At 38.2% G+C, this 15,091-nt stretch overlaps 2 protein-coding genes across 6 annotated transcripts in view; both read right to left on the minus strand.

Moving 5' to 3' along the window:
• Positions 1-4,042, minus strand: part of lpin2 (lipin 2) — a 52,215-nt gene extending 48,173 nt beyond the window's left edge. Inside the window, exon 1 of one of the 3 annotated variants that reach the window (XM_088918700.1) lies at positions 3,970-4,042. The gene's annotated coding sequence lies outside the window, so the exon portion shown is untranslated. Of the gene's footprint in view, positions 1-2,169; positions 2,419-3,969 lie in introns of those variants that run through there. The other 2 variants (XM_088918703.1, XM_088918699.1) reach the window with 2 other exon arrangements.
• Positions 4,043-5,135: 1,093 nt separating this feature from the next.
• myom1b (myomesin 1b) overlaps positions 5,136-15,091 on the minus strand; it is a 70,503-nt gene continuing 60,547 nt past the window's right edge. For all 3 annotated transcript variants that reach the window (XM_088918696.1, XM_088918695.1, XM_088918694.1), the window contains 2 exons: positions 12,551-12,689; positions 5,136-5,866 (listed from right to left, as the gene is read on the minus strand). In XM_088918696.1, the coding sequence (XP_088774822.1) occupies positions 5,667-5,866; positions 12,551-12,689 (339 nt within the window). In that variant the 3' untranslated portion in view covers positions 5,136-5,666. The remainder of the gene's footprint in view (positions 5,867-12,550; positions 12,690-15,091) is intronic.

Here is a 15,091-nt window from a genome sequence, read left to right on the forward strand (position 1 = left end):
ATACCCTTGCTCCAGCTATTATACAGGCCTAGTACAAGCCCTAGAGTTTCAATAAGCATTTATGCTTAAAGTAATTATATTATATAATTCAAAATACTGTATAGTCAAATTGTAATTGCTTAATGTTTATTTTAAAGTTATTTACTGTATGCATTCTATGCCCATACGTCTGTACAGCCCTGATTTTTTTTAAAGCACTTGTAAATTAAGTGTATTACTTTGTTATAATGGTGAACCTTATAAGATTAAACAAATGCACACTTTTGTTTCTTTGGAAATAACTGCAAGCTTTTCAGTCCAGTAATCATTTCAAGGAACACTTGAGGCTTTTAAAAAGTGTAAAGCATGCATTACTGCACTGTCTTTTTAAAACATTTAATATGCTTAAAACTGCGAGAGGACATCCTCTTTTCAACCATTTCTCATTGCCTAGCCCACAGACCGGAAGGCAGAGGAGCAGGTAACTTCCTCACTGAGTGTATTGTCATGACATACAGTACTAAAAGAGTGATCTTTCAGTCAGAAGAAACAGTTACGTTTGGTAGACCTTCACACAAAAAAGCATTAGACAAACGAGTTACTCTTTCTAGATAACCCTTGGTATAATTTAAAAAAAACAATGACTTCAATCAGTTAAGAGACCAGAAATATTCTGCTTACCATAACCTACATTCATATTCCAGAAATCCTGTACTTGTGTTAGTCTCAAACAAAGGCTGCCTCACACTTGTACACGAATGTGTTTTTAATCACTTCTTGTGTCTCGTGGAAAACCAGAGAGAAGCTGTATTGTAGTACTGTAGACTGTACAGAATTTAGTAGACTCCTACGTCAAAAAGTCCCACTTTGTATAAGATAAATTATTTCCCAAAATGTATACTTGAAGAAAAAAACTAAGCTCTTGCGAGTTCTGTTTTTCTTGGAAATTAGGGTGAATGAATACCTCTCCTTCAGGTTGAGCAGGCTGTTTCCTGTGGCTCATGTAAGGTCAACTGGATTAGTCCAGGTACACTTATCATGGTAACCCTTATAACACCAGGGAATGCTCAATGACTTGTTTTGTGAAAAACATTACAATTACTATTCACAGGCCATTTCATGGTATTGAATTATTGTATTATTTGCACCATTGTTGTTTTTTTCTCTCTTATCATTCCTGTAACATTCCCAAACAAGTCTCTGAAGTCGTGTACACTGTTACAATGTGCTCTAACGGTACACTGCATTAACACAACTTCAACATTACTCAAGATAGAAAAGTGCAGCGTCCGTAAACAGTAGCTTAGCGATGGGTTGTGTCCATTCTCCAGTTTGAACCAGTGCAAAGCCATAGCAACCCAAACAAATGCTATTTCTTTTTAGAAAATGTTTTGATACGACATACTTTTCTTGCTTTGAGAAATTCATATATTTTCATTCAATATTATACACCTTTCTAATTAATTTAAATATAATCTCCATTGTTGCTTTTCCGACAAACTGAAAAACAGAGACCAAAACATTTCTCCTGGCCACGTCACGTGTATTGCTGCAGCTAGATCAGAGAGTACCCCCCAAAACGATTTACAGTATATTACCATTCTCAGCTGCCCTCCAACACACATAGCACTATACCTTCTGTTTGAGACCGTGTTAAATCACCGGCACCCGGAAACGCGAAAATAACTTTTGTTTTTATTCTTGTACAAAATCACAGGGTTCTCCTTGTTTGTAGAGTGTACTCTCTCCGGTCAGGTCTACAGTATGTCTAATGGAAGCTGTCAACAGTACTGCCTTACATCTGTGCTACTTCTTCCATTCCGAAAGGCAACCAACGGTCTGCATTTCTCAGTGCATCTGGAACATTACAGCTATCCGCGATGAGCTGGCACAGACTAGCTGCTAGATGCCAAATCTCCCTGTGGTGGAACGCACGAATCAAAGCAACACCGCTTTTAATTAGTTTGATCTCCCATCTTTGAAGATTAAAAATGAGACACTGTTTAAAACAAATGACGATGCATATCTTATTTTTAGTTACTTATACAAACCCAATGGGCTACGAAACCAAATCAAATAGTTTTTCAGCGCAGCCTCTACTCAGCCTGATCTAAAGTCGACGCAGAAGAATCTTAGACATACAGTAAGTGCTGAGAAGCAACAACAGTACCGCTGTGTTAAATGCCTTACCTCGGTGAGGACACTCTGTATCGAGAAGGGATGTGTGATGCGATGTATTATATTCCTTATCGTGTAATGGGCTGAGTCGTTCTTCCATTAACCGCTTAGAGAATCATCACGTTCAGCGAAAATAAAATAAACACGGCATCGTAGTGCACCCCGAATGTGGGCTGTTGATCTTTTAATGATTTGCACTTTCCAGCACTGCCTCCCTGACTGTGCAAGCGAGGAGCTAAATGACTCTCAGCCATGTGACCCGGCGAGCAACTCACTCACGTGATTACAAAGAAACTCCGGCTCCTTTCTGCACTGAGCCCAGTAATAGGAACCGGTCTTTTCACTATGGCAACATATTAGCGTCATCAAAATAAAATCATTATTACGAGACAATGTTGCTTTTATTTCGTAAAACATATTTCATTGTATCCAGAATTATAAGAAAAAGTCTAATTATAAATGCAATATATATTAGATTTAATAGATTAATTATTTCTATTTTTGAAAATGGAAGGTCCAGTACCTCCGGTATCCTGTATCATATATGCGACCACTGTACACTTTCAAACATATTAGGTTTATTATATCAACCAACTCCCTAAAGAAATATTTTCTGTTCTCTGGATTTTTTTTTCCTTTATGTACATCAGTCATCTGTTTTCTTTATCACTGATTTAGAAAACCGAGGGTTTCAGCTCACATTTAGATTTGTCTGACAAGTCTTGACATTTGACTCGTGTGCTAGTATTTCACTGCTTAGTTTAAAGAATCTCTAATGGTTGGTTTATTTTCACGTTCTGAGTGCTTGTGCATATTTCTGTCAGTAAATATATAAAAAGTTGCTAAGCATTTCATGAAGCATTTTAACAGTGATGATAGACGTGGATGACCAAGTAATGATTAAGAGAAACAGATTTCCTATATTAAATTATTTGACTTTTTTGTTGATGTGATCGGGGGAAACGTGACTATTTAATCATAATAATTCCTTACACTTAGTGCTTTTCTGGACACTCCACTCAAAGCGCTGTACAGGTAATGGAGATCCCCCCCTACCAACGTCCAGTATCCACCTGGATAATGTGGCAGCAGCCATAGTGCGCCAGTACACTCACCACACATCACCTCAGGGTGAACATCTCCTACTGGCCCATCTAATACCTCTACCAGCAGCAACCTTAGTTTTTCCCAGGAGGTCTCCCATCCAGGTACTGGCCAGGCTCAGTGGGCTGCCATTTGTGAGGTGCAGAGTGATAGTGTATGGCTGCTGGCAAAACATGTCCTTACTGTTTGTAAAGATGTAGTCTAGGACAAGGGTTCTTAGCGGAGCAGTGGCTCTGTGGCTAAGGATCTGTGCCTGTAGCTGGAAGGTTACCGGTTCAAATCCCATGGCTGGCAGAGGAATCCTACTCCGTTGGGCCCCTGAGCAAGGCCCTTAACCAACAGCTTCAGGGGTGCTGTACAATGGCTGACCCTGCGCTCTGACCCCAAGCTTCTCTCCCTGTCTGTGTCTCATGGAGAAAAGCTGGGGTATGTGAAAAAACGAATTCCTAATGCAAGAAATTGTATAGGGCTAATAAAGAAACATTATCATTAATCCTGGTTCTAATGGAACCCCTGCAGACTTCCTCACAAACTAATTGATCTCAATTTCCTATTTCAGTCATATGTTGAAATTTGCTTTCAGTTCTTAAAAGGTTTGAGAGAATTTGTATTTGGCCTCAACCCTGTACTAATTAGTGAGTTTTAAAACTGTATTCAAATTTGTTAAATGTAATATGACCAGGAGGACACAAAACGAAAAACACTCACTCTCTGTGTGTGAGATACAGTATCTTTCCCACTTGTGTCTGTTCATCACAAACTTCGTGAATTTCAGTCAGATGTAAGGAAGCAAGTTGTCTATCACATCGTGGAGAGACTGGATAAAGTTCTGTATGCTGCAGATGCTGGAAACAATACACTTTAGTTAGTTGTTGTTTTTTTTAATCAAGGCTTGAGTGTAAAAAAAAAAGTCTAAACAATCAAATTAGTTTGACTGAATGATTGGCACCAGTTAGAACTGGTATTTAAGGGCCCAGTTTGGACAAAACTAAGCAGACAGAGCACTTCCTTAGGATCAGTGTTGGAAACTGCTGGTCTAGAACAAGAGTTCATACTCCTGGTCTTGAAGGCCCACACACACACTGGGTTTCGACAGCCAAGCTCTCAAGCCAAGAAAATTGAACCTTTCCTAGAAATTCATAATAGGATTAATTCAAACTGTTTCACTGTTTTCGGCTGATTAAACATGTTGCAAGTTGCCTTTTAACTATTGTATTTCCTAAGCAAAACAAAATCTCAAACTTACTAGTAGAAAAATGGTAAATATTTTAAACAAGCAACTTGTTACATCACTTTAGGCTATATTTAGGTTATTCAGCTCAGGTGGAATGAAAACTGGCAGGTGTTCTGTCCTCCAGAACCAGAATTAGGAACTCGTCCTTTCATTTTCTAACTGCTTTATCCAATAGAGGGTTGTGGGAAGCATATCCCAGCAAGCAATAGGCTCAAGGCAGAAATCATATTGGAGAGGATAATACTCCATCACAGGGCAGACACACACAAACATGCACACACTGACAGTCTTACCAGGACCAATTTTCCCAGAAACCAATTCACCTACAGTACCGGTATGTCCTTGGACTAGAGGAAACCCACATGACTACAGGAATAACATACAAACTACACACATATTCAGTAGCACACAAGGTCCAGAACTGAACCCAGGGCTGTTAGGGCTTTAAAAAGTATTGTAATAATATAAAAATAAATTTTAAAAATTTATTCTGTGCAGTCCATTTCCAAACCACAGTATGAATACCACTGTAAGGTACTCTGATAATATTTAAGAAACATGTTTTCTTGTTCATATTGTTCAGTATTTTGGAGGATTTCTTAATATAATTCTTAAACAGCAGCACTCTACAATATCAAGGTTTACTGAATGTAAAGTTATTGCTTTATTTTGTAAATATATATGTCACTTTACAAGAACATATTAGAAGCAAACAACAAAAGACACTCCAGGTTATGAATCTATATTGGTGCTCCTTGTTGTGCTGACTGAAATTTCTATTGTATTTAATAGAAGATTATTTATATTTACTAATTTACTGTTGTGCTAAGCTAGAAACTAGATCTGAATTTAATGTGAATGCCCACTTCCTTTTCCCTTCATTTATGATCTGTACTCCCCTATTACAGCACATCAAAACACCTTCCTAACTTACAGTCTGGGCAACTTTTCTTGCTACTCATCTTTAGCACTGCACACTTGTAGACTTCACAATGAGATTAAAAATATCTAAAAGTTAAATAATTAGCCCATGTTTCTATGAAACCACAAACCAGAACAGCTGAACTGATGGAAAAAAAAATCAAACACACATAAGCACAACAGTCATTTTCAAATCCCCTCGTGACTTCGTCTTTCCCTTCAGACACATTTATTTGCTCGTTAGAGGTTGTCAGGCCTCTGTCTGCGTCTTCTGTGGCTTTCCTTCCGTTGTCTGCAGGTCAGGGCTGACGCCTTGTTCAGAGACTCCTGTCTTGGCCAGGACCTGTGGCACCAGCTCTTCCTTGACATGCCCTGTGTTTGGCTCTTTCTCATTGGGGGTTTCCTCTGTTGTCACAATCTCTACTACATGAGGCTTCACTTGCGTCGAATCTGCAAGAAAATAATTTAGTACAAGGTTGATCTACCCAGCTACCATCCTGATGCTGTACTTATTCAATGCACGTGTACCATGATGGTATATAAAGTGTTTGCTTTTTAAAGTTATCCATTTAGGGACTGTCCAAGTGCCCTGACACAGGAACTAAAGGCAAACAGAATGCAAGACCAGCCTTGTTGTCTGTAGTACAACCTACAGTATAACAGCAGCAGTATACAAATATACCACCTGAAGGGTTGACACAGCTCGCCTTATTCTACCTGTGTAAGGTCTGCCATGGCAGTTTTGTTAGACTAGATGAGAATACCTCTGCTGACACTGCCCAGTCTAGTCTCATTAGCAGTCACCATACAACAACAGTGGAGCATATGGGCCTGTAGGACTCACCCTGAATTGTGCACAGTGTTTTTACCTGGCTGGATCCTGTCTGAATTCTTGACTCCCTGCAAGAATTGTGTTTACTCCTCATATAAATATTTTTTTTTCTTTCTTGCATGAACAATAAATCTGAAAGTCCTTATCTGACAGACCATGCTGTGCCATAGGCTAGAATTTGTCCCATTTAGAAATTCTTGTCTTCCATTAATCAGTAAATGTTATCCACAACATCATGTGTACTGTGTTGATTTGTTATTCCACGTGCTGATATGTAATTAAAAAAGAAAAATGCTCTCCTCAGTTAAACTTCAAAGTCCATCCTAGTAAAGAAACAAACTTTTGTGGGGAATGTAAATACAGAAACAAGATATTTAAAGGTAAAAAACAAAAAAGTTCCTGGTTTTGTATTATTTTGGCAACTCTAATAAGACAACAATTGCTGCTTCATCCATCATTAGAAAGCTGCTTATTCATGGTTATAGATGGGACAATCTGGAGCCTATCGCAGAAGCATAAGATTAAAGGCTGGACATCACCCTAGAGAGGATGTCAGGACAGACACAAAGGGACAGTTTAGAACCTCCAATTAACATAGCCAGTATGAGTTTGCCTGGTAAATGGCAATTCAACATATACTCTGTTTAAAAGGAAAGAGAATGGTGTTGTTCATCAATCATTTTTACCCATTATTTTAACAACTGATATATTTTGTCAAACTGTGGAAAAAAGTATGGCATATTCTTTCAGCAAGCTACAATTAATACAAATTCAGGAATCAAGTGTACAGTAGTTATGTCACTGCCACGCCAGTATGCCTAATGTAAATCATTGAAAAATGAGCTTCAAAACTTGAACATGCAAATTTATTTAAGAGACACTTAGGAGAATATGAAATCAGAAAAAAATCAAGGAATTATATTATTCAGTATTTTCTAGGTGGCTGTAAAATAGGGAGGTGAAATAATGGTGAATTAAAATGCAACAAACCTAGGAAATAATTACCCTAGGTTTGTCACATATTATTTTAAATGAACTAAAATTATTTTCTTATGAATCTAGAGAAAGTGTACACAGGATAGTTCACCGATGATGCATTGAGACTCACTGAAATTTGCATTTGCTCTTTTAATATATTAACTAGCAGTTTATGCACATAACAAAGCTTAAGGATTTATTTGTGAAAGCAGAAAACAAAATTCTCATCGGTGTGTTCTTTGCTTTTGAAACAGTTAGTACAATATCCACCAATTCATTTTCTGCTTGACAATTGGTGGTTCTTGTGTATTAGCTCTCTATTACTTTTTATAAAAAGTATCTTTGATAAAGCAGTACAAACATTTGGATTTGTGTTTTAAAATCCCAGAAATGATATAATATAAAAATAATGTAACATACAAAATGTGATTAAAAAATAAACATTTTTTTTTTTTAATCTAGTGACCATTTACACATAGGTTGAGTGGGTCAGAATCTGTACTGTATGTGGTCATTTTAGGGCTTTTTTTTTCAAACATACGAAGGGTTCAGCCATTTGACCTGAGCCAAAAATCCAGTGCCTAAATTAAAATTCACAAAATGGACCCAGCTACATTCTTTAATCAGGCCAGTGCCAAAAGAAGCAAATATGATTCTCTTATTCATTTCCAACTGCAGTAATCACAAAAGCCTTTTTAACTAATTGTAAATTAAATATTGTATTTGGATTATGGACCATTTACTGTAGTTCTACCTGTATTAGAGGACAAAACTCGTGTCAAGGCAAAACATTGTAATTGACAAAGTTTTTGTTCTGGAGGGGAGCTGATCTCCTATATACAGGATATTAAGCAATTAATTACAGTATTGTGCTAAAATAATGGCAATAATAAAAAGATTGTATTCAAATAAAAGCAAAAAGTATGTACATGTGAATTGTGTGTTCAAGGTGATTATGCTGGTTGTTGAATTTATGGCATGCAACTAAAGTTAACAATTACACAATTGTAACTTCCCCATTTTTGTGAAATAAAAATTAACCATTCACAGTTACAAAATGACAACACAGAATTTTTCTAAAGGCTGAAAACAGTTATCCAGCTGGATTCATTCATCATTTTGATCATAATGATCATTTGTACATATGATCATCAATCATGGAGACCTGTAACATTTAGAGAGAACAACGATACAACAAAACAACAAGTCTCTCAACACAGTTCTCCGAAAACGTTTTTTTTTATTTCTTGTCTTTCACTAATGATTTCACAGACTATCCACAAGGAAATCATGCTGCTTAAAGAAAAGTAAGAGTATAAATGTTAAAAAAGTTGTTTGGTCCATCTATACCTTGTTTGGTCGCTAGAAACTAATTGATCCAAGGATCTCAAGTTGTTGCTTAAAAGAAACCAGGGCATCAACTTCAACATCACTGCTGGATAGCTTGTTTCAGACTCCTATAACATTTTTCCAGCAAAACAATGCCTCTCGTTTTCTTTTTAAAATGCATGTTTCCTTTCCTTTCATTCCTGTCATTTGCATTTGTGTCCTCTGATTGCCTTTCACTATTGATACTGAAGAAGTCCACTGGGCTAAATTTGTCTAGTGCTTGAGGAGTTGGAATACTTGTATCATGCAAAGGAACAAGTAATAGGTTTATTCCATGCTGAAAAAAAGAAGAAAGAGAACACAACGTTTCGGCCGTGGAGCCTTGTAGTCCTCTTGTAGTCTTCTCTATCCAAAACTAAAAGCATTTTTCATCTTTCAGAGAAGAACAATTCTTTAAACATGGGAAAATATTTCATTGATTCCAGCAATGTATTTTTGTAACATTTTGACCAGTAATCTATATTCTTAATAAGGTCTGAATGGTAGACCTCCTAGGAAAGCTAACGTTGCTGCTGGAAGAGGTATTGGCTGGGCCGGTAGGGGACACTCACCCTGCAGTTTGTGCGAGTCCAAATGCTCCAGTATGGTGACGTGGACACTATACAGTAAAAAGGCACCATCCTTTGGATGAAACATAAAACTGAGGTCCCGAATGGTCCTTAAAAATCCCGGGGCATTTCTCAAAAAGAGTAGGGGTGTAACTCCAGTGTCCGGGCCAAAATTTCCCCATGACCTTTATCAATAATGGCCTCCTAGTAATCCCCATCTACAGTATGAACTGGCTCAGCATTCTGTTCTCCTTCCCACTGGTAGCCAATGTGTGGTGAGCGTTCTGGCACACTTTGACAGCCGTTTCATCAACCATGCGGGTCTTGCACATTGGTGGTTGTGGAGGGGAGTCCCCATTACCTGTAAAGTGCTTCGAATGGAGTGTGCAGAAAAGTGCTATATAAGTGTAAGTATGATTTATTTTTTGTTATTTCTAACATCCATTAATGTAAATTCTGTTCTTTTTACTATATACTCAATCCTGACATTATGTTTTCTTTTCTCTTCTTCCCCCACTTTGTCTGAAGGAGGTAAACTATGCGTTAACATAAACATTTTGTATACTGTACTATAAGTCAATTTCATAAGTAGCTTCTTTCAAGGTCATTGTTTTCCATCTTATATTTAGAATTAGTGTCTGTTGTCTGTTTAGAATCTGTGTCTGTTTACTTAAGTCTTCCTGGATTTCCTTTGTATCTTCTATAGTGTTTGTGTTACACCCATGCAAATGTTGGCCCGAATTTACAATTTTTGGATTTCCCTGTGTTTGGTATTTTTGCCCACTGTGATTCGATCCAATTATTGATCACGTCCTTGTCTTGTCTTGTGCCTTGATTCCTAGAGTGTTTTTTTGGATTTTCCTTCGGATTCTCATCGGCACTGTAATCTCACCACTCAACCCCTGCTTGTCTGACCACTGCTTCAGCTTCCCAGTAAAATTTGTTTCATTTGCCTGCTGGCTAATTTGTTTCAAGAATGGCTAAAATGTTTCAAGAATAGCCTGTGTGTGTATCCAGTCTCTCACCTCTTGGCACCTGCTACCATCAGGTCAGCGTAATGGTTTTTACAGAATGACTGAGCCAAAAAATACGGATCCAGTGGGCTTCCAAAATCTCCTCAAAACACTGGCCAGTCACAGCTCCCCTTTAAGAGCTCAGCAAAGCAGTGATAATGAGCTGAAAGAAGCAGTGCAGGAATGTGCCACAATATACAGCATGCAGCAGGAGCTCTCCTTTGTTCGCACAGCGGCTCCAATTCCAGGCCCAGATCCTGTGCCAGCCCAGCGCTTAAGCTTGGGCCTCCAACTTAAGTCTTCTGAGAACCTTGGATGTGCCCCGCTCCACCCTTCTCTGGAGATTCCATGTACCGCAGCAGTCTCCTTATTCAGTGCGGCACAATTTTTGTTGTAAACTTCTACCTTTCCTACAGACCAGGGCAGATCGTCTGCAGCAACTAACAACTTTTCTTAGATACATTCCATCATTTTGACAGCCCTGGCCGTAACACAGAGTCCTCCCATCTACTGTTGCGTTTCAAGCAGGGAAGTCAACTGGTTGCCCACTCTATGTCATCTGATTCAGGGCCCTGGCCATTGAGAGCAGATGGGGCGAGGAGCCTCTCATTGCCATGTTTCGAGCTGGGCTCTCAAAGAGCTTGAGGACCAGATGGCTTGCAGAGACCTTCCCTAGAGCTTGGAAGCCCTTATTGGTCTGGCTAGTTGGATGGATGGTCGTCTTGGGGAGTGGCATCAGGAGAAATGTTGCAGCGCATCTTCTTTTCCTCGGTGGTGTAAGGCCCCTCCTGTTGAGGTGAAGACCCCTTCTGACATGAGGGACCAATGCAAGTCGGAAGGCTCTCTGCCAGGTTTGTGGTTTTGTAGTGAGAAGTTTTGGATTAAAGTTAACCTGTCCTCTGGGTACCTCCTTGAAACCAATGGCCAGACAGAGTTGGTGACTTTAAGGTGTCATGTGTCCGATTTCCAAGAGGACTGGGTGCGCCTACTACTGTGGGCAGAAGTGTCTTGTAACATCTTGCTGAACAGGATGACTGATACAGTATGTCTCCTTTCTAGTGCCTCTGTGGGTATCAACATCCACTCCTTGCCCTAACTCCATACTTCAATGTTACTGAGAGATCTGTGCAGGACCTTGAAGGGATGCGGCACAGGCCTCACAGTTACATCAGTGTCCTACTAATCACTGTCAGTAGGACACTCCTCCTTCTGAGTCCACGACAAAGGGTATGGTTGTCCACCAAACATCAGGTTCATCCAAGAAACTGGTCTCAAGATTCATTGGCCCCTTCTGAATCACGGAACAAATTATTCCGGTTATGTATTGGCTGGCTCCTCCCTGCCAGCTTGAACGTCTCCCTTTTGAAGACTGCATTGACCAACACTTTAGCTCCAAAATCCACAGGGACCTCAGCTCCTCTGATTTAGGGGTCTCCCTGTGCCTGGTACAATCATCTTTTCAATTCACAAATTATGGAAAACCTTGTCCGGCCCCCAGGTTGCCTGTTGAGAGGGGGGGTATTATAAAACCTGTGTAAATGCCGGACTGCACATCTCCATGCCTTTATGGCATCAGACCAAGACTACACTGGGTCTGTTAATTCATCTAACTCCTTAAGGATGAGATATGGGCGGTTAGTAATACCACTGAAGCAAAATTAAACCGGCGCTTAACTTGTTACCTCCAGGAAGTCCTGTCTTCTCATTATCAATTGCTCAGTCATTGGGTTTTCATACCTCAACCTTGCTAGCTTTCCAAGTTTATTCTTGGATTTTGACTCTCCTTTGTGTACTGACAACGGTTTTTGGATTCCACTGTGTTTCGGATTTTCGCCTTCTGCAATTCTACCCAATTGTTGATCACGTCCTGGACAGATTCCTGTGCCTCAAACCCTCACTTGTTCTTTTTGGATTCGCTTTTGGATTCTCCAGAGCAATTTCAAACAGTGTCTCACAGCTCGACCCCTGCCTGTTGTCAGCTTCTCAAGGAAATTGTACAGTAGTTACACTTTCTCCTGGGCAAGTTGTTTCAAGCAGAGACTATGTGTGGATCTAGTTTCTTGTCTCCTGTTCACTGCTACAGTTACGTCAGTGTGCAAGTTTTTTATAGTTTTCTAATCATCCCGTTTTGTCATCATCAACGAACATGTTTAGTTTACTACTGTATGTCACAATTCAGATCACTGCTATAAAGTAGGGAGAGCTGCAGTCCTAATAAGCTCCCTGTGGTACTCCATCAATTACATCACCCAGTTTGAGCATTCACCCTTTCATACTTAAAATAAAGTGTCATTCTCTTCTGTAAAATAATCTATACCTTTTGCTTTTACTGTGAGAATCTGCAAAACAGTTCTGTTGTAAGGAAGGAGCTTACCTCTTCTCACTTGCACTTTCTTACCAGTGACGGACTTCTTTTTCCTGTCAGGAGTACTCATGGTTTCCTCAAGATTGCCAGCAGAATCAGCAACGCACCTGGCCATACTTCGATTTTCAAATGCCTGGGTGACATTTAACTAGCGAAACAAGGAGATCATTGTGGGTTATAAATGTAGATTATAAAAATTTTCTAAGTGCATTGTGAGCACTGAAGCTCTAACTGTTGTAGCATCTTCCTTATTGTAACGGTCTTACAGCTCTATGCTCTAATTATAAACTGCTTTTAAGCTGCACCCCCTCAGGCTCATTAGAAATGACAGGACACTCCTAAAACATCCTAAAACAGTACTATTTCAGTTTAAGAGGGCTTTATAGTTGCATACAAAACTGATGTGTGATAGATTTATGTAAAGTATAGAAAATAGAGCAACACAGCTTTTGTTTTTAATACATAATACAAATACATAAATATGGCCCTCTTTATATAATAAATCAAATACTGGATTTACTTACATTATAGACTGAACTATTCGTACTCCATAACCACAGAGTTTTTTTAATTTCTAAATCATTGTAGTTAAATTGTTATTAATGAAAAAAGCTATGTTTTATATTAAATTGGCTGGTCATACCATTTTTAGGTCTAAAGCAAACCATGCAATGCCACACTACATATCTGTGGTTTCGAGCGCTGTTAACCTTTGTTTTATAAAGCTGTTGCAAAGAAAACAAAGCCTGTTAATGCTCTATTCTCTTTTGATTGTAATTGTTCATCACAATGCTAATAAACGCTTAAACAATGGTCTCAAATTATATCTAAGCTTTCTGGTATTACAAGAAATATTACATTTTTCATTTTTGGTTACTTTTTTTCCATTTATTAGCGAATTAACAAGCTAAATGCTGCAAAAGCAAGTCAATCAATTTCACAGACACATTTTCCAATAAAATTTGTTAGAAATTAAAGTACTGTATGTTTATGCAAAGCTGCCCACAGTCCAGTCACTGCTTCCACTGGAAACAGTATGCAAGGTAAAGAGGTGAGCGGTGGATAGGGCTGTTAGTTCTGTACATGCACAAGGACAAGACTGTCAGAAGAATGTTGAAAAATCACAATGTTTTAAAAGGGTTATTGTACTGAATACAAAATACATTTGATCTATTTACAGTAGGTGATCTACTGTATATTATACTGAACGGTACTGTACATTCTTCAATATTACATTCAAGTTGTCAAGTGACTTATTATGGAATATTCTTTATACATAATGACATTTTAACAATATACTATAGATAATTCAAAGATTCTTCGAGGCTTGATGATACATCCAGCTTTGCCTCAATAATTAAATATAACACCAACAGTTATTTTTTCAATAATTAAAGGTATTGATTTTTTTTAAATCCTAAATATTTGTTAGCCATCTATAAACATATTCAAAATATGCCACACTGTTTGCTATACTGAAACATCACAGTGTAGCCCTTATATACTGTCTTTTAAGTTTTACTCATAAATATCCATTTTAAACACTTCAATAGTTCATCTTCAGGTTTTGCAAAGGTGATAAAAGAACATTCTTCACAAAAGGCAGGTGAGCTAAACTTATTTTGCATACTGTATGGAGCCAATTCAAAATTCAGCGAGAATCTAGTTTGAGATTTAGCTCATTTGCTTTCAGTAAGCTTGAAAAGTTCTTATGGAGCAGGAATGTTTGTAAAGCAATGTCAAATAATTGTTTTATGTTTACTTTATGTCGAAGACTGAAAAATAAGCGATATTACTAGAACTCATATGAGTAACATACAGTATTAAGCTTTCCATGACCTACCGTCATGGTGCAGGAAATGGCCTGGCTCTGAGAGATAATGTTCCTTATTTATTGAGTCATTCAAGGAAATGAGACAAGCATGAACCCTGTGCTGTAACATGCATGTCTAACAAGTATAGTTTTAGCCCACTGTCATGCCCTCTTTGTCATATATCAAAATAAACAGTGTCAGTTTCCTTTGGATTTCTATGTACTGTGTTTCTTGTCTGCATATTATGGAACACCTTTGTGTTACAGTATATTCAATACTGGAATAAGATTTCAAAGAAGTGTATCTTTTTTTAAGAAAAGAGGATTGTGTTTTTACATAATCAGAAGGGTTTATACTGTATAAGATGATACTGCAATTCTGACAAACATTCCTTTGTTATTAACCTGATTTGTGTTTGGACTCTTGCCTCCTAGCTGGTCAGAGTTGAAAAAAGTATGCATTGTTTTTGATGGTCATGGGAATATACAACTGTAATTTAATAACCAAAAATCATAAAGACTCTTTTCAGCTAATGCTGGCACAATGTACAAGAAAACTATCACTGGGTTTTTGTTGAATCCCCAGTGTACCATTATTAGTGCAATCATATGAAATATAAATAATGTACAAAGGGCTTGTGGTGATGTCTGTGGTGCTCTCGGCCCTCTCTGATTGTCTCAAAAGGTTAATGTGCCCTATCACAACTTATTATTCACAGTTACTTCACCTCGGGGAG

Source organism: Atractosteus spatula, chromosome 6 (assembly GCF_055471065.1).
Source record: "Atractosteus spatula isolate fAtrSpa1 chromosome 6, fAtrSpa1.hap1, whole genome shotgun sequence".
NCBI classification, from domain to species: domain Eukaryota; kingdom Metazoa; phylum Chordata; class Actinopteri; order Semionotiformes; family Lepisosteidae; genus Atractosteus; species Atractosteus spatula.